Here is a 20,240-nt window from a genome sequence, read left to right on the forward strand (position 1 = left end):
AAATGCACCCGTACATAATTTTATACGAAATTTGTAAGTATAAGTGAGCTCTTGTAAATTGTCCATTTATAAAACTTCTTTTGAAACATTAACATGGATGACAGATGTCGCATAAATAAATCACCAATTTTCCAAACAAACAAGTCAAACGTGGTGACACGGTTAAGTACTGTTGAAGTAAAGGCACGATTGCAATGTAGGAAATGCTACAATCCGTCTACACGTGGTAAGCTATCAAACAACAGTGTGATCATGACAACATCATTTGTTTTTTCTGTTGGATAAAGCGTGGAGATAACATGAGGAATTGGCTATTTAAATTGCTCTGATGCTTTGCTTTTCTCCATTCCTCAGTTGATGGAGAAAAGACCCATTTCATCCCTCATTTCATTACCTTGCAGAGAGCATTTAAGGAGCAGGAGAGTCAACGTTTTGAGCATAAGCTCTTGATCAGGACTGTGCTAAAGTTGTCCAGGATAAGTCATGGCGAAGAGTTTGGAATGATCGCTTCTGGGAGGTGCCTGCATTCAGGCCAAAGTCAGTGAGGCTGTCGACCATCAGTCCTTGGGTGTGTTACTGGGGATAGTGATCCGATACGAATAGAGACTTGAGGTATGGGAGACTTGAGGTTTTTTGTAATGACCACCAGGTTTTGGAAGCAGAGTTGGAATTCCCTGCAGTTGACGTGTGTAAAGTAAGAGTACACCCATTTTAAAGGCACGAATGAGAGGGTGACCAAACATTTGGCAGAGGTTTCATGGATGATACCATGCTATGACTATGCAATCAGAATGGTCTGATGGTCTTACTTCAAAGCATTGTGTTTTCCTTTCTTCAAACAGACCTTTACCTTTTCAAAAAGTACAGTTTTCTGACTTGGCCACTCCCTGTGACAAAGCACTGCATGTTCCAGTACATAACTGGGGGAAAAAAAAACAATCTGATTCCGTTTCATTGTTGAAACAAAGGATTGGTGCAGGAACCATGTGTAGAACTGCCTCCCCCCTCTGCTCTATGAGAGGGCCAAATGCATTTTCCTGATGGCTGTTAGCTTCCTCCCACTGAACAAAGCTACACATGCTTGTTGGTATTTCTGTGTTGGCTGTCACCAAAGGGACAGTCAAGAGTGGCATATTGGGTTGTTCCAGGAGTGTGTGTCCTCTGTTTAGCAGCGGTGGTTAGGCAGCAATGTAATGGATTCTGGATCAGTGGTACTGGAAGAGCACAGCAGTTCAGGCAGCATCCAAAGTGCAGCGAAATCGACATTTCGGGCAAAAGCCCTTCATCAGGAATAAAGGCAGTGAGCCTGAAGCGTGGAGAGATAAGCTGGAGGAAGGTGGGGGTGGGGAGAAAGTAGCACAGAGTACAATGGGTGAGTGGGGGAGAGGATGAAGGTGATAGGTCAGGGAGGAGAGGGTGGAGTGGATAGGTGGAAAAGGAGCAAGTTCAGACAAACATGGGGACAAGGCTGAGCTGGAAGTTTGAAACTCGGGTGAGGTGGGGGAAGGGGAAGTGAGGAAACTGTTGGAATGGAATCAGGAAGCAGTGGCTCAGTGGTATTATCATTGGACTGTTAATGCAAACACCCAGATAATGTTATGGGGACCCAGGTTCGAATCCTCAACAGGATCCGTAGCAACCTAACAAAGGAGCAGCACTCTGAAAGCTAGTGTTTCCAAATCAACCTGTTGGACTATAACCACCCCAGTCCAACACCGGCTCCAACACATCATGACAACAATACATAACACAGGAATAACTCCAGTCTCATAATGCTGGCATTGTCTATTGCTGACTCAACTAGAGCTGTAAATGTACTCACTCAGAAATACTATTTCTGCAGTTCAGTGTCACCACGAGTCAAGCACACCATTTGGCTAAAACCTCGGCTTTTTCAGAAGATTTCCTGGAAGCACTGCTCCATTGCACAACTTTGTTCAAGCCTGAGACCATATGATGGGAGAGTTTGGTCTGATGCTTTGGTAACAAGGCCGACATTTCCGGCCCATAGTTTTTCCAAACCACTGTGAGAAGTTTGTTATGTGAGGAGTCATCGGGAGAAAGAAGTACCAATTCCATGATTAGGGTTCGCGAGTCCTGTCCTATTCGCATGTCCCTCAAAGATAGGAGGAGACTGTCCAGACCCTTCAACCTGCTTGGCTTTTCAATAAGAATATGCCTAGGGAGTGACATTGCCCCACATCCTGTCCAATCTTCGTGTAATAAAATCTAAGAGTTTAGGAGTTGAAACTTAAAAATTGATAGGGCATCAACTGCCATTTGTAAATGAAAGTTCCAGGCTTCCACCAATTACCATTTTGTAATTTCATGATTGTAATTTAATTATTATACAATTCTCTTTTGTACGGGAAATAGTGCCTCTGCATGATATCTGCCATTTTACAACTTGAAAATCCTTATCAAATAGCTACTTAAACATTTAATTGCAGACAATTGTTTCTATCCCAAGCCACGTCTTGTTGGTGGCCCAAAAATCCAAGTAGAGATGTCATTAGATGCTCCTGTCGCCCACAATTTCGCTCACCCGGTCCATGCAAAGGGATAGGTTGTGAGGGAACAATCAAGCAAACTTGTGTTAATGCAGCACCTTTTTTTAAAACTGCAAGCACCATTGTCATGTAGAAAGTGCGTGAGCCAGTTTGCACACAGCATCTGTCAAAATACTTCGAGTTAAATGACCAGGTAATCCAACTGTATTTTATCTCCTGTTGGCAGGAATGTATGTAGACCAAGGTATGACCTTGCTTTGCTTAGTGTCCTGAGACCTTTGTCAAACACACTGGAGAGATCAGAGTGTTTCTGGTTAACATCTTATTTGAAGAATGCACTTCCAACAGTACACCTCTCCCTCAGTATTGCGCCAGTGTTTAGTCTGGATTCTTTGCCCAAGTCTCAGGAATGGAACTTAAACTCATGTCTGCCTGAATTCAGTGAGAGTCATTGCAATGGAGCTAGCTCTCTGTAGAGCAATTTGACTCATTCCTATTTAGTTCCTCAACCTCTGTAGTTCTAAAAGTTTCTTTCCCTCAGGTGCTCATCAAGTTTGTATCTTCCAGACAGAGATTTTGTTGAACCTTTGGCTCAGAGACAGAAAATGCTAATGCCTGAAAGCAGCCCGACATTGACTTCTTGACATTAAACAGAGAGACTAGAATAAGAGACAGTTTTAAAATTAGAGGCTTCTTACTTGGGATGACAGTGAGAGAAAAAAAATGTTCTCTTTGTGGTTTGTTTGTGTGTGGTGTTGCCTTCCTTGGAAAGCAGTGGAGGCTGGTTCCTCTGAAGTAACATTAGTTTTTTGATAAGCAAGTGAGTCACGAGTTATCGGGAAAGGGGTATGTGGCATGCTTATGAAATGGAGTTGAGACCATGAGCAAATCTGTCATTATGTTGCTGAATGGCCTCCTCCTGCTCTTCATGCAGGAGGCTGGAAGAACACAGGCAGCATCAGGAAGTGGAGAAGCTAATGTGGAGAAGTGTAACCCGTCTTCAGGACAGTCCTGACGAAGGGTTATACATGAAACTTTGACTTCACCACCTGATGCTGCCTGGCTTGCTGTGTTCTTCCAGCCTCCTGCTTCTCTCCTTAGATTCCAGCTCCTGCATTTGTCTCTACTCCTGTTCTTTGTCAGTTGAAAGTTCCAAAATACACTGAAGGATATGGGATAGTGCAGGAAAATAGCATGGAAGCAGATTATTACACATGATTTCATGGAATGGTGGAGCAAGCTCAAGGGGCTAAATGGCCTACTTCTCCAATTTTAAATCAGCATATTTCCTTTGAAATAATGAATTTTCTCCAATTCCACCATTCCTCGAGGTAGAGAGTTGCTCTACACAAAGTAAATTTTTCTGCCTGTCCGAGCTGCACCTCTTGCCAAAACCTTGAACCAGATCTCCTGGCCCACAGAGACATTACTACTGTACCAGAAGGGCCGTATTGCCTTTAGATCATTAGCTACTTGGAAGAGCAATATTGTAAATGCAGTTGAATCAGGATTTCATTATGAGGGCGGACACCTCATCCCATGAATGTGTTGCCTTCACTGATAGACATGTCGGCCTGCCCTTGTCTTGCAGAACTCTGGAAGTAAAATACGTTTGCTTTCTATACGAAGCATTTTCAACCAAACGACTTCAGTATAACTTATCCAGCAAACTCATGGAATTGGTCGAGTTGGACCACACAAGTTTAATCTCAAATCAGTGTGCAATGAGGTGATTCACATGGAGTTTCCAGCTGTCTGTTGGGAATTGACCTTGAGGGGTCATAAGAGGCGGAAATTAGGGTTCTAGTTTCTGATCAGTGCCCTGTGGATACTCATGTCCTGTCAACCACTGCCTCCCTGAGAGAAAAGTTTTTAATAGCTTGCAACACCTCCCCCTCCCCCACCCCATTGCAAAAACAATCAGTTGATACTATATGTGTTCTTGCGACGAATGTGTGAGGTACCAGGTCATGCTAGGTGCCTGTGTAACCAGACTAGAGGGATAGGATTACAGTGCAGAACAAGGTCACTTGGCCTAACTCTCTTGAATTTCGCTCAACTCAATCTTGGGCCCTCACCCCAAAGCCATGATATCCATGCCCCCTCTGCGCCTAACCAATTTTGTTAGCTGAAATCGAATATATTGACTGTACTCTCCAGCACTGTCAAGGTAAAGAAGGTGAATAAACTAGCATACACCTTCAGAAAGAAAGGGGAGGAAGCTGCTGAACAGGCTGTGTGACTGGCCTTGCTGATGGGAGCTGGCTGGTGTTTAGTTTCTTCCTCCTCCTGCTCTGTAACCTCTTCTTCAACTCTGCCAGGTTCTGTTATTCACCAGTGACTCAGCCACTTTATTCAGTATCACAAGCCTCCTGTGTGCTTTTCACAAAGTGCTGGGTTGCACTTGCTTTCATCGATCTCATTCATTCGACAAATCACATCATTTGAGGCCAGAAAGGAAAGTGGAGGAGGAGGAAAGTAAAATGATAGAATGGATCCAGCAGAAAACATGATCATTTGGTTCATTGTCTCTTTGCTAGTTTTCTCAACAACAGCTCATAGCCCCCATCCTCTAGCTTTCCCCTGTGGGCTTGTGATTCTTTTTTACCCCTTCAGGTAAAGATCCTGTGTGTTTTATTTTGCAATTCGCATCCAAACCATACGAGCAATGCAGTCCAGGTACTAGCTACTGGCTACATTTAAAAATGATGTCTGTCATGTTGTCATTGCTTTCATTTTTGTCAGTCACAAGTCTCTGGCTCCACGCCCTGAAGCCGACGGGAACAGCTCGTCTTTAATTGTTTTATCCAAACCCTTCATTATTTGAAACACCGATCAACTGGAGAGTGGACTGATCAGATGGCTTTCTGATGAGATAAGGGAATGATGTGTAGTGTCAAGGTGAAAGTTGATGTATAGAATGTTTCCACTTGGAGACAAAGCAAGAATTAAGGGCAGAAAGTGAAGGACAAGCACTGAGTAATCCAGAATGGCATATGGGATAAACGTTTCACCCTTGGACTCGATTATGTTCTTGTGAGGAGAAAAGCTGCATTAAGGGGTATGGACCCATCCTCCAGGCTCCCACAAGGATTGGTCTCCATCCAGATACGTGCAGAGCTTCTGGTACCCATGGGCCCTGACCCCAAAAGTCCACAATGACCAGGGAGGAGAGGAAATAACTAAGTAACAGATAGTTCCCACGGAAAACATTTTGCTATACGCACTTGTTTTAAGGAATGTGCTATCTGTAACAACTAAATGAGTGATTGTAACTTCTTTGCATCCTCTGTGCTGTTCCCGTCTCCTTCCTCGGTTTAATAGTTTCTTTTCTGAAAATATTTTTCCTTTGCAGGAATGGACGCACCCATACGACACGTTCAACATGCACTCACTGGAGAACTCCCTGATTGACATCTTACAGAACGAGCAGGAACCTCTCAAGGGTGAGTCCCATGGCTATTTTGGCTTGTCTATTCCCCCATTAAATAGTTGGGCCAATCCTTCCTTCATGTGGTCATCTCCGTGTGGTCTTCTGGGTCTGCTGAACCGATGTGCATTCGCGCAAGTTATTTTCCTGCTCCTCGCATGCTGCCTGACCCGCTGTGCTTTTCCGGCGCCACTCTAATCTTGACTCTGATCTCCAGCATCTGCAGTCCTCACTTTGGCCTAGTCTCACTGTAAGGAGATGAGTGCCACGTGCAGGATGGATGAAGGAAGAGTGGTGCAGGCATACAAAGAAATACTTGCATTTGCATCTTGCCTTTCACATCCTCGCAACGTTTCCCAAAAGATTTATGGCTCTTCAAGTGATCATGGCAACAAAGTGTGCCCAGCAAGATCCCTGTATCAGCCAATAAACTGGTCGTGATTATGTCCTTTGTTCAGCAGTGTTGAACTTGGTCTTGTGAAATGGGGCAGATCATGGTAGAGCAAAGCAGTGCGCACTAACAATCCAGAATACGTATCAGCAGTTCATGCATCTGCCTGTAAGCTTACAATCGAGCTACAACTGTGAAGAAGGTGGCAGGTTTTCAACGCCAAGGTCAACGATTTTTAACTGGAGTTTACAGAATAGCTTGCCCAATCAGACAACAGTCCCAAAGGAATTTATGGGCCAGGTCTTGGAGAAAATATGGATCAGTGATCAAATCATTACATTTCCGATGGTATTTGTGACATGCAGTTGCTTTGAACCAAAGATTTAAAAGGAATCTTCGGGACAGCTCTTTTCATGCAAAGGGTGGTGCACGTGTGGAATGAGCTGCCAGAGGAAGTGGTGGAGCTGGGACAATGACAATATTTAAAAGGCATCTGGATGGGAACATGAATAGGAAGGGTTCAGAGGGATATGGGCCAAGTGCTGGCAAATGGGACTAGATTAATTTAGAATATCTGGTCAGCATGGACAAGTTGGACAAAAAGGGTCTGTTTCCATGCTGTACATTGCTATGACCTGACTTATCTTTCAATAGTATCCATAGGAGCCTAGACGAAAGTGAGGAGGCAGATGCAGATGCAGTTGTGTGTGGTGCTGGAAAAACACAGCAGTTCAGGCAGCATCTGAGGAGCAGGAAAATCGACATTTCAGGCATTAGCCCTTGATCATCAATTTTCCTGCTCCTCGGATGTTACCTGACCTGCTGTGCTTTTCTAGCACCACACTCTCAACTCCATAGGAACCTGTACATCGACCTGAGGTGAGGTCCTTTGTTTAAAGTCTCAGGCCAAAAGTGAGTGCAGTACTCCTGATTGCTACAGTGGAGTGCCAATCTCCCTTTCTTACATTGAAGTTTCTGGAGAGAGATTTGAACCCACAGCCTTTGTAACTTGAGAGGGTAGGGTGGTACCCCTCAGCCTCAGCTGAAATGAGTTCAAATGCAAGTCGAGTGTTAAGATAGCCTGATAGGAATTTGCAACGACAGGAGAGTCTAAAATCCAAGTCGGCCATCTGGTTACTTCGGAATTTTCTGGGAATATAGATTCAGGGTTGGTTTGATTTGATCGGGTCAGGAGCTGTTACTGACCGGTTCATCAAATGGCACTTCTTTTGTGATGCAAAGTCTGTTTGTTTGGAATTGGTGAACTGCAGAAACATCAGCTGGCCACTGACCGATCTGTGGGAAACCTGATGTCTCCTGATTGCTGCTGTGCTCTGTCAGACAGCGTTATTAGACAGTTTACAAGGTGGACGGAGAGGCTGCTGTGCTGCCTGTTTCTCCACATTTAAAGGCTGTGCCCTGGTCTGAGGAGGGGAGAGGTTGCCCACTCTGTGGAGGACTTTGTCTGGAGAGCAGCAGAGAAGCTGTGGCCCACTTAGTTAACAAGTCGGACAGGAGGCCACTAGGCAGTGTTCCAAGTTCCTGATGGCTGTTCTCAACCTGCCACAGACAGCTGTCTGACAGCACACCGCACACAAACAAGGAAGAGATCAATCATTTGCTTCCGTCTACAGGTTAGGTGTAACTTTTGTTTCAGAATCCGCATCTGTTTCATCACTCGATCACCAAATTGAACACCAAGAACGGTCTGACCCCAATTCCTAATGATGTAAATCTTGGCTGAAATCACCATTTTATATTTGGGGCAGCCTGGTCCTGTCGACGTCTCCATGAATGAGTGCACCTTCCCCTTTTTTCCTTACTTCTGCAGTATTTCCTCTTTTAAGCAATAATACCAAGAGGTGGCCATTTGATCCTTTAAGTCTCTTACACCACTGAGTAAGATCATGGCTCATTTTTCTACTTTCATGACACTTTTATGTGCCATATGTGTTGATATCCAGAATCTATCTGGCTTTAATTCACTTCTGCAGCTCTTCGGGGTAGAGTTCCGTTGATTTATGACCCTCCGACTGTAGAAATGTCCCTTCCTTTCAACCCTGGATGGCTGACTCCGTCTCCTCAGACGGTGACCTCTGGCTCTCAAACCTCTAGCCAGTGTAATGACGTTCCAAGTAGTTATATGGTTTTGTAACATTATAAACTTGCCACATTTCCTTTGAATGCTGCCAACTGGTTGGTCAACCTGAACGTCTGCTTTACAAGGAACACTTTTCTTGCCAATTCCCTCATCTCTTTGAGGTGGCACTTGGCTCTGCCAAAATCATGAAGTGGCCTGGCAAATCGGTGTTGTCGGATCAATTGTGGCCGTAGTAACTGCACATTGAGAGGCAAGAGTCCATCCAGCCTCCTGAATCTTTTTTTTTCAACAAACACTGCTCAATTTAGACTGGCACCTCAGCTTCTTCTGGAGTCCAGAAGATTAGTCTTGCTTCCAGGTGTACATTTCCGTTGTCTCCCAAGAGTTCCAATGGAACCTGATTGCACTGTACCATCCTGGTGTCGGTTTTGATTTGTGAAAGATCATGTCCTGATTTTCCCCTCTGCTTCTAATCTGGGACCTCTGGAATTTGCAAAAAATAGAAGGCATGAACAGGTCATTGAACCTGTGAAGTCATAGGCTGCCACATGTCGAGAAGTTTATCACCCCCTGCCTCGAATCTCATCGATGACTAAGTTTCCACAACTCTCCACAGTGAAGAATTCCTAATACTCATGAAATCCTGCTCATATTACTACTAAATACCCTCTTTATTTTGAGACCACGTCCAGTGGCTTTTAGACACTGACCATTGACCAATCACTTTGAAAGGAAACAGTTTCTGCTTGCCGAGTCTGGATAAAAACCCCTTGTTTTCCTTCCCTCTATTCGGTTTCCACCCGCCCCCCCCCCCCCCCCCCCCCCCCCCCGCCTTTAAGCTGCTGGACAGAAAATGATCACTTTTTACTTCTCCCAAATTCTCGGGAAAGGTGGCCGAAAGCACAATTGAAGATATCAGTTTTAAGGAGCAGTCTGAAAGCTGCAGACACAGGGCAATGAAACACAACAGTTTAGGGAGGGAATTTCAGAGCTTAAGGACCCAGCAGATCGAGACATTTCTGCTAGTGGTGGAAGGAATGCACGAAAAGCCAGAATGAATGGAGCACAGATTTTAGAAATTCTAAGGAGTTCAGAGCTAGGAGGAGCTAGACAAAAGGCAAGTTAGGCATCGGGCAAATCAGTCATGATGTGATAGAATGGCAAAGCAGACCCGAGGGGCTGAATGGTCTACACCTACGTTTGTTTCTTATCTCAGTATTGTGGACTTGAGATTACAGAGGCAGGGAGAAACCAGGTCAGAGAGGGATTTAAAAATGGCTAAATATTTTTAAGTAAGTTGAGGCATTATATCACTGGGAGCCAAGGATTTAATGCTGAATAATCTGTGCGAAGTTCAATAGCTGCCTGTTTCTCTCATGGTGCAGGTCGATCGGCTTTGTTCCCTGTTGAAGATGGATTCCTTGACAACAGCCAGGGTGATCAATCTTTATCTTCAGGCTTGAACTCCCCGGCTCTCAGCCAGAATGGGAAATCAGGAGAGCGATATTCCCGAAAGGTTTTTGTTGGCGGTTTGCCACCTGATATTGATGAAGGTGAGTTAAGATTCTTGTGCATGGGGGAACCTATTGTGATTGGACCTCCTTAGTATGCCCTGAAGAATAGCAAATTAAGTGTAAATATTTCTCTGGCTGAAACTGCTTACTGTTGATCTGTTGAATATCAGTTTTGTGCTCTCCTTGTTTACTCTTCTCTGCCACCAGTTGAAGAGATGAGCGTCACCCATTTGAAAATGTATATAATGTCACTGTATTGATCACTACTAGATTTGAAAGAATAGCTCACAAACCACTGTCTCCAGAAGTTGACTGTTCTATCATACAGATACTGGGAATGTGTTGGAATGTGTAGGGTAGGATGTCTGACCTCTGACATCGTAAATGACGGTGTTAAGGGAGCACCATGATTCCTGACTGGACCACTAATCCAGCAGCCTGAACAAATAACACACTGTCATAAATACAAAGCCTTCTCGAGCCGTTTATGAATTCAAGTACAGCTGATAAAATAGATCTGCAATAAAATGTAACCTGGAGCTCAGATGATTTTTTACAACTCCCAATCCCAGTGGTTCCTTCGGCAGAGGAATCCTGCCATCCTTAGCTGGACAGGCCCACACCTGTCTCTGGACTTGGGGAAACCAAACTGTATTTGGCATAGCCTCCAAATGACTGTGCATTCACTGCCCCTTGGTGACAATCCTGGACTTTGTCCTGAACAGCACAGTGGATGTACCTACACCACATGGACTGCAATGGAGCAGCTCCAGAAGATGATCCACCAATACCTTTTCAAGGGTAGTCAGTGAAATGACTGCTTCAGTAATTAAGAGGCATGTTACGTCCTTCAAAAAGCAGAATGCCTCCTGCCATGAGCACAATGCCCAGTGTCGGATGAACAACTTGACGAGAGTGAATCAGCCCCCTGCTGAAGCAGTCTAAAAGTACTATATTGTCTTTGTCCAATCCCCTATCCTTTTCTTCTTCAACTCATTATAAAATTCACTAGGAAACATCAAAATAGTTTCTGCTTGTGTCAACAAATTTCATAAGAAACACTCCTATTGTAAGTGAAATACTCTTCTCAAAATTCAACATTATTTCAAAAACAAAATTTCCTCTTACCCACAGTTTTTGTTCTCGTGATTGGTTTCCCCACCACAGACACCGACCCACTAAATGTATACTTTCTAGCTTTGTAAAATGGCACAGCTTGAATTGGTGGTGAACATTTGTTGTTAATTATTAAGACATTCTTTTCTCTGCTCTACAAAACCTAATATGTCATGGAGTTCTTTTCAATGGCCACGTTGTTCCAATGCTCCTTCAGTTTTCTGACCAGCCACATCTCTCCATTGAGTGTCGACTCCCATTACATGTTTCTTTTCTCAAAATATATTACCACACGCTTGCCAAATTGGATTGCATCTATATCTTATTTGTGCAGTGCTCCCGAAAGGAATTTACTCACCGTTGGCGATATCTGATCAGTTGAAGAGACTTTGTTCAGCAAGCAGTTCAATACTACAAGCAACTGTAAAAGAGAGAGTCAATTTTTACGTCACAATTGTGCGGAAAAAACATGGTTGTTCCTAGCCTGTAATCAAAACCAGTGCATTTAGCTGCTTTTAAAACTGATTGACAGCGTGATCCTGGACTTGTCAGCGATGGCGTCCTTGCTGTCCACTGACAATATGAAGGTTCTTAAATTTGAATAACCCCATATGTAAAATATTTAACATATATTCATCCCACTTGCAGCTGTGTTTCCATCATGGCAGAGCTTCCCAGCAGTGGCAAAGCTGCTCTTTCAGTACAGGGCTTTGCTGAACCAACACTTAATGGGCTTTATTTTTAATCAAATCATGTGCTCTGCCTTGGGCAGCTCATGGGATGATGGAGCATGCAAGGTTACACTTGAATGTGTATAACTAGTTGCCATGTTGGAGCTGGAGAGGGACAGCTTGACCATGAATCCAAAGTTGAGAAATTCCTGGTTCTCGAGTGGATGTGTGCAGTGGTGCACCTGACTGATTGGGAAAGAGAAAAGAGCATTTGTCCTTTCTCCTCTTGCCTGTTATTTATTATGGACCAGGTCAGACCCCCTCAAAACATTTCAAGAAGGTAGCCCAGACCCTATAACTTCTCTAGTTGTTTTCAGCAGGTGTAGAGTGGATATTTGAGGAGTGATGCAGCTGGTCAAAACCCCTCTGTTTTAAACAAAACAGAATTTATTTACAGAGTACCGAATGAAACACAAACTAAAGAGAACGGGACACATGTTTGGATCATTGGAATCTCTTCTGGAGTGGGAGTGACCTGCATAAGAAGGACCGATTGCATCTGAATTTGAAGGGGACTTATGTACTGGCAGGGAGATTTGCTAGAGCTGCTCAGGAGGGTTTAAACTTGTAAGTTTTGGGTGGGACCAGAGACATAGTGAGGAAAGAGATTAATCTGGGACTGGTACAGTTGGGAAAGCGAGTGAGTCAAACAATCAAGGCAGGCAGGAAGAAAGCAGAGAACAAGGTAGGACTGGTAAATGAAATTAAACTGCCTTTATTTCAATGCGAGGCCTAACAGGGAAGGCAGATGAACTCCTGGCATGGTTAGGAACACCGGACTGGGATATCACAGCAATTACAGAGACGTGGCTCAGGGATGGACAGAACTGGCAGCTTAATGTCCAAAATATAAATGCTATAGGAAGGATATAAGGTGAGGAGGGGGAGTGGTATTTTTGATCAGGGATAGCATTTCTGCTGTACTCAGGGAAGATATTCCTGGGAATACATCCAGGGAAGTTATTTGGATGGAACTGATAAAGAAGAAAGGGATGATCACCTTATTGGGATTGTATTATCGACCCCCTAAGAGTCGGAGAGAAATTGAGAACCAATTTTGTAAGGAGATCTCAGTTATCTGTAAGAATAAAGGGTGGTTATGGTTGGAGTTTTACAAACATAGACTGGGACTGTCAGTGTTAAGGGTTTAGACGGAGAGGAATTTGTTGTGTCCATTTGTTGTGTTCCTGTTTCATTGTGTGGATATACATACTAGAGAAGGTGCAAAACCCAACCTACTCCTGGGAAATAAGGCAGAGCAAATGACCAAGGTGTCAGTGGGGGAGTACGTTGGGGCCAGCGACCATAATTCTATTAGTTGTAAAATAATGATGGAAAAGAATAGACCAGATCTAAAAGTTGAAGTTCTAAATTGGGGGAAGGCCAATTTTGACAGTGTTTGCAAGAACTTTCAAAAGCTAATTCGGGGCAGATGTTTGCAGGTAAAGGGGTGGCTAGAAAATCGGAAGCCTTCAGAAATGAAATAACGAGAGTGCAGAGAAAATATATGCCTGATAGGGTGAAAGGGAAGGCTGGTAGGTTTAGGAAATGCTGGATGAGTAGAGAAATTGAGGTTTTAAGGAAAAGAAGGAAGCATATATCAAGTATTGACAGCAGAGAGCAAGTGAATCCTTAGCAGAGCAAAAAGACAGTAGGAGTGTACTGAAGAGGGAAATCAGGAGGGCAGAAAGGGGACATGAGTTAGCTTTGGTAAATAGAATTAAGAAGAATCCAAAGGGTTTTTACGAATACATTAAGGACAAAAGGGTAACTAGGGAGAGAATAGGGCCCCTCAAAGATCAGCAAGGTGGCCTTTGTGTGGAGCTACAGGAGATGGGGGAGATTCTGAATGTGTATTTTGCATCAGTGTTTACTGTGGAGAAGGATATGGAAGATACAGAATGTGGAGAAATAGATGGTGACATCCTGAAAAATATCTGTATTATAAAGGAGATGATGCTGGATGTCTTAAAATGCATAAAAGTGGATAAATCCCCAGGGTCTGATCAGATGGACCCTTTGAACTCTGTGGGAAGCTAGGGAGGTGATTGTTGAGATATTTGTACCATCTAGAGTCCTGGGTGAGGTGGTGGAAGACTACAGGTTGGCTAATGTGTTGCCATTATTTAAGGAAGGTGGTAAAGAAAAGCCAGGGAACTAAAGACTGGTGAGCCTGACATGGTTGGTGGAAGGTTTGTTGCAGGCAATCCTGAGGGACAGGAGTTACATGTATTTGGAAAGGCAAGGACTGATTAGGGGTAATCAGCATGGCCTTGTATTTGGGAAATCAAGTCTTATGAACTTGATTGAGTTTGTTGAAGAAGTAACAAAGAGGATTGCTGAGTGCAGAACAGTGGACATAATCTATATGGACTTGAGTAAGGCGTTTGACACGTTTCTTCACAGTAGGCTGGTTAGCAAGGTTAGGTCTCCTGGAATATAGGGAGAACTTGCCAGTTGGATACACAACTGGCTTGAAGGTCGAAGACAGATGGTGGTGGAGGGTTGCTTTTCAGACTGGAGGCCTATGACCAGTGGTGTGCTCCGAGGATGGGTGCTGGGTCCACTACTTTTCATCATTTGTATAAATGACTTGCATGTGAACATGGGAGGTCTGGCTAGTAAGTTTGCAGATGACTCCAAAATTGGAGGTGTATTGGATAGTGAAGAAGGTTACCTCAGGTTACAACAGGATCTTGACCAGATGGGCCAATGGCCTGAGGAGTTTACTTAGGTAAATGTGAGTGCTGCATTTTGGAAAGGCAAATCAGAGCAAGACTTGATGGTAAGGTCCTGGCGAGTATTGCTGAACAAGGAGACCTTGGTTCATAGCTCCTTGGAAGTGAAGTAGCAGGTAAATAGGATAGTGAAGAAGACGTTTAGTGTACTTTCTTTTATTGGCCAGAGCATTGAGTCTAAGAGTTGGGAGGTCATGTTGCAGCTGTACAGGACTTTGGTTAGGCCACTCTTGGAATATTGCGTGCAGTTCTGGTCTCCTCCTTATTGGAAGGATGTTGTGAAACTTGAAAGGGTTGGAGGATGTTGCCAGGGTTGGAGACTTTGAGATACAGGAAGAGGCTGAATAGGTTGCGGGTGTTTTCCGTGGAGCATCAGAGGCTGTGCGGTGACCTTGTAGAGGTTTATAAAATCACGAGGGGCATGGATAGGATAAATAAACAAAGTATTTTCCCTGGGTGGGGGAGTCCAGAACTAGAGGTTTGAGGGTGAGTGGGTAAGGTTTAAAAGGCATCTCAGGGGCAAATTTTTCATGCAGAGGGTGGATGTTTGGAATGATAATCCAGAGGAAGTGGCTGGGGCTGGTACAAAGACAACGTTGAAAAGGTATCTGGATGGGTATATGAATAGGAAGGGTTTAGAGGGATATGGGTCAGATGCTGGAAAAATGGGACTCGATTGGGTTAGGATAGCTGGTCAGCGTGGACGAGTTGAATTGTTTCCATACTGTACATCTCCATGTCTCTAATAAACCCAGATATTTCAGAATCTATGCATTTACAACCACTCTGGGGGGGGGGGGGAGAAAAACACAAGGGCAAGCTAAATGTCTTAAAGGAGCAGCATCATCACATGTTCCACAGATGGCCCACTCTCTGTGAACCGAAGTGCTCAGTACATTTTAGTAAAGCTACTCTTATGTCAACACGCTTTGTAGTAGTCCATGTTGGTCACAACGACATGAAAGCTAGACAGTATTACAGTGCCTTCTCCATCACCCACCATGTAAGGGGAAGTAAATACACACCAAGTTCTCGAACTGAAGCTTGAACAAGCCATAGGATATGGGGAATGTGGTATTTCAGCATTCATACATAACTTTGTCTCATGTGTGTACAAGTAAGATACTGCTGGTGCTAGAAGATGTAATGAAAACAGCAGTTCTGGAACTCGGCAGGTCTAGCAGCATGTGTGGAGGGACAATCACTGTTAATACTTTGACTGCAGAATCACTTGCTCTGCTCTGCAGTTCCAAAGAGCTGTGATTCTGCACTCGAAGTAAATTCTGTTTCTCTCTCCACAGATGCTGCTGGTCCTGCTGAGTTCCTGCAGCAGTGTGTGATTTCCATTTCTTGCCTCATCCTCAGTTGTAATCCAATGCTTTATTTTCAAATGTTTTAGCAGCATTATCCCAACATGGGTCCCTGTGCGACTCCGCCAGTCATCAGAACCTCATGCAGAATCACAACCATTAAAAAGATCTTCTGGCCTGTTGGACTGCTGAAAGATATTTTTTCACGTTCCTGCTCAGAAACCCCACAGGACTTCAACTTAGCTTGCAATGCCTGACAGCACCAGGACAAAATTGCATCTTGAAAACAAAGAGATAGAATACTCAGGATAATGTCATCCACCGTCCTCATGATGCCCTCAACAACAGTCCACCCCACTGGTGACATTAAGACCTTGCTTTCCCACTACTGTTCCCAACTGATGGCCACACTTGTGAGGCATTTGGGAGCTCCCCTGCCCCCCACCCCCCCACCCTCCAACATTTTCTTTTGAGTCACTGATAGTTTCAGAACTGAAAATGTGTTGCTGGAAAAGTGCAGCAGGTCAGGCAGCATCCAAGGAACAGGAAATTCGACGTTTCGGGCATAAGCCCTTCATCATGATTCCTGATGAAGGGCTTATGCCCGAAACGTCGAATTTCCTGTTCCTTGGTTGCAGCCTGACCTGCTGCGCTTTTCCAGCAACACATTTTCAGCTCTGATACTCCAGCATCTGCAGACCTCACTTTCTACTCACTGATAGTTTTAGTTAACCTGAAGAGCGAATTGAAAATTGTCCTGAGTTGACGTCATGCTCCTTTTTCACATGACTGTTTCCAAGTGTGATACTCGTGATGCGTCACAAGCTGTTGAAAACCTGAGCAAGTGGCTTTCTGAGTGGAGGTGCCATTTCAGAGGGTACCTTTGGCTGAATGCTGTCCACTACAGCAGACCATAATATGCATGATTAAAATTAAACTTGTATGCCCTTAAACTTTATTACCAGGCAGCCCACACAGGATGCATATTGATGTCTGGTGATTCCTTTGTGATATAATAGTGGCAGAGGTGTAGGGGAGGCATTCAGCCCTTCAGTCTCTTTGACAATTCACTAAAATCATGGCTGATCTGCAACTGAACTCCAAATATTTGCTGTTGTCCCACATCCTCTTCATAACCCTTGCTGAACTGACTTAGGTCAATTTGAGATTTGAACATTAATACTGTCTTGGCATCAAGTGCTATATGGTGAAGTGTTTCAAATTTCATCAGCTGTTAGGTGTCTCAGTCAGAACCCTGTGTGTTCATTTGAGTAATGGAAATTAGAGTTAAATATGTTTGATTTTCTGATTGTCTCCATATTTATTTTTGTTTAGATGAGATAATTGCTACTTTCTGCTGTTTTGGACAGCTCATGGTAGACTGGCCTCACAAGTCTGGAAGTAAATCCTATTTTCCACCCAAAGGTGAGCAGTTCTATTTCATGAAATTGGTGTTAGCGTGATTGGTAAAGTGTCCTTTTTAAAGAATTTGAGTGTACCACACTGCTAACTTGGTGAACATGGAGAACTGAGACCTGAAGACTAGAGAACGCATTGATGGGATCCTTTTCTCGCCACTGCTGAATCGGTTGGTCATAGATATGGTGAATAGCAAAGGTCTTTTCCCTAGAGTTTCCCTAGTTCAAAACGTGGGGGCATACTTTTTAAGTTGAGAGGAGAAAGATATAAAAGGGACCAGAGGGGCAAATGTTTCCCACACAGGGTGGTTTGTATGAACTGCCAGAGGAAGATGCAGATACAGTATTTAAAAGACAAATGGACAGCTACACGAATAGGAAAGGTTTGGAGGGATATGGGAATGCAGACAAATTGGACAAGTTGAGTTTGGGAAGCTTGGTTGGCATGGACGAGTTGGACTGATGGCTCTGTTTCCATGCTGTGTGACTCTATAATATACCTGTGTGTTGGAAAGTCGCACTGGCCTGAGCACCTTGGACAGGATTGCACACAAGTTAGCTCTGGTTCACTCTTGCTCATATGTGTCTTCATAGCAGCCACTGTGGGTCTGCGATCTGCCATGCAATTGAGTTCGACCATGGTTGATGGGCATCTCAACATTGTTTGCTCGGCTGAGTTCAACTCCCTTGATCCCCCTCATCGAACAAATGGCTGACCTATGTTGGTCTTGAAAATTTCAGTTGGTCTTCAACTCGTCACAGCTTGCAAGACCTTTTTTGTAAAGAGGAAATTGCTTCACAGTTTGACTGTTGAAGGGTCAGGCTATTGTTGAAAGGTCATGTCTTCGATTCTGAGTTCCCCACAAAAGGTAGCAATTTCTCTCTGGACTGCTGAATACCTGGCATCTCCAAACATCTTTATTTCTCCTTTCTGACCCGTCTAATTTTAGATAGACTGTCAGTTGCAATGGCTTCCCTTCTGACTTGTATTTCTGATGTTTCCCAAGGATCTATCTTTGTCTCCTGTCTGTTAATCTACATGTTGCTCTGTCATGAAATCACATGCCAGATCCCGAATGTATTTTACCTGCCACTTGTCCTGACTTCTCCTTAGTCTTAGATTTGTCATGCTGCTTGTCAGTCATCTTGCCCTGAATAAGTGGAAATTTACTCCAACTCAGTATTACGAAAATGAAAGGCACTTCTCTTTGTAACAGTCATGAACCCTGTCCACTGTTCTACCAGACTCCTCACAACCCACTGAATTCATTGAATGGGACGGTACTGAGGAGGCCCTTCAGCCCATCCAGTCTACAAATCTATCACCAAATCTACATTAAGTCTACAAGGTCCCACTTTCCAGTGGTAGGTCCATAGCTTTGAATGTTACGACATTTGATGTTCTCGTCCAAGTGCTTTTTAAAGGTTGCGAGATAACTCCCCCTCAACTTATCCACGCAGGCAGTGCATTCCAGACTCCCATCCAGCTCTGGGTGAAAGATCTTATCCTCAGATCTTGCCTTTGACCTTAAAATTATGGCCTCTTGGTTTTGACGCTTTGACTAAGGGGAACAGCAGGTTTCTATCTATCCTATCCATAGAGTCACAGAGTCCTTATAGCATAGAGGTAGGCCCTTTGGCCCAAACTGGTTGAGGCCAACCAAAACATCTGTCCACACAGTTGACCCATATCCTTCTAATCCTTTCCTATCCATGTATGTGTCCAAATGCCTTTTAAATGTTGTTAATGTACTCACCTCAACCAATTCCACCAGCATATGCATACCACTCTCCATGTAAAAAAAAAAGTTGCCCCGCAGGTTCCCTTTTGTTCTTTCCCCGCTAACCTTTAACTGATGCCCTCAAGTCCTCGATTCCCTAACCCTGGAAAAAATACTGAGTGCATTCACCCTATCCATGCCTCTCATGGTCTTATACACCTCGGTAAGGGCCCCCTTCAGTTTTCTGTGCTCTAAAGCAAGAAGTCCTAGCTTGTCCAACCTCTCCTGAAAACTCAGACCATTGAGTCCAGGCAACATCCTTGTAAATTTTTCCAGTTTATTAACACCCTTCCTATAGCAAGGTGACCAAAACTGCACACAATACTCTCAAGTACGATCTCACCAACGTCCTGTACAAAAGCAACATAACTTCCCAACTTGTATACTCAGTGCCCTGACTGATGTAGGCCAGTGTGCCAAAAGCCGCCTTCACTGCACTGTCTACCTGTGACTCCACTTTCAGAGAACTGTGAGCCTGAACTCCAAGATCCCTCTGTTCCACTACACTCCTTAAGGCCCTACTATTCACCATGAAAGTTGACCTTGGTTTGACTTTCCAAAATGCAAGACCTCACACTTATTACTCTTCATTTGTCATTTCTCAGCCCACTTCCCCAGCTGATCAAGGTCCTGCTGCAATTTCTGCTAACCCTCCTCACTGTCCAAAATACTGCCTATTTTAGTATCATCAACAAACTTAGTAATCCAGTCTTGTACATTCTCAACCAAGTTATTGATATTGATAACAAACAGCAATGTGCCCAGCACCAACCCTGAGGTACTCCTCTAGTCACAGGCTTCCAGTCTAACAAGCATCGTTCCACTATTACCCTCTGCTTTCTACCATCAAGCCAATTGTGTATCTAATTTGCCAGCTCGCACTGGATTCCACGCATCCATTTCCTCCTCAACTTTCTACACCTCTCTCAGGTCCTTGCTCAATCTTCTCTGCTGAAAAGAACCCTGTTTTCCCTGGAGCAACAAAGCCTGTGGGGTGACCTTACAGAGGTTTATAAAATCATGAGGGGCAAAGATAGGGTAAATAGACAAAACCTTTTCCCTGAAATGGGAAGAGTCCAGAACTAGAGGGTATAGATTTCAGGTGAAAGGGGAAAAATTTAAAAGGGACAGAAGGGGCAACATTTTCATGAAGAGGGTGGTGCGTGTATGGAATGAGCTGACAGAGGAAGTGTTGGAGGC

The 20,240-nt window shown here is 44.0% G+C and overlaps 1 protein-coding gene across 1 annotated transcript in view; it reads left to right on the forward strand.

Moving 5' to 3' along the window:
* Positions 1-20,240, forward strand: part of LOC132836835 (cytoplasmic polyadenylation element-binding protein 2-like) — a 54,713-nt gene that overhangs the window by 12,220 nt on the left and 22,253 nt on the right. Inside the window, exons 3-5 of the mRNA XM_060856357.1 lie at positions 5,866-5,956; positions 9,818-9,985; positions 17,177-17,266. Coding sequence (XP_060712340.1) covers positions 5,866-5,956; positions 9,818-9,985; positions 17,177-17,266 — 349 coding nt within the window. The remainder of the gene's footprint in view (positions 1-5,865; positions 5,957-9,817; positions 9,986-17,176; positions 17,267-20,240) is intronic.

The sequence above is a fragment of the Hemiscyllium ocellatum genome, chromosome 48 (assembly GCF_020745735.1).
Source record: "Hemiscyllium ocellatum isolate sHemOce1 chromosome 48, sHemOce1.pat.X.cur, whole genome shotgun sequence".
In the NCBI taxonomy this organism is placed as follows: Eukaryota; Metazoa; Chordata; class Chondrichthyes; order Orectolobiformes; family Hemiscylliidae; genus Hemiscyllium; species Hemiscyllium ocellatum.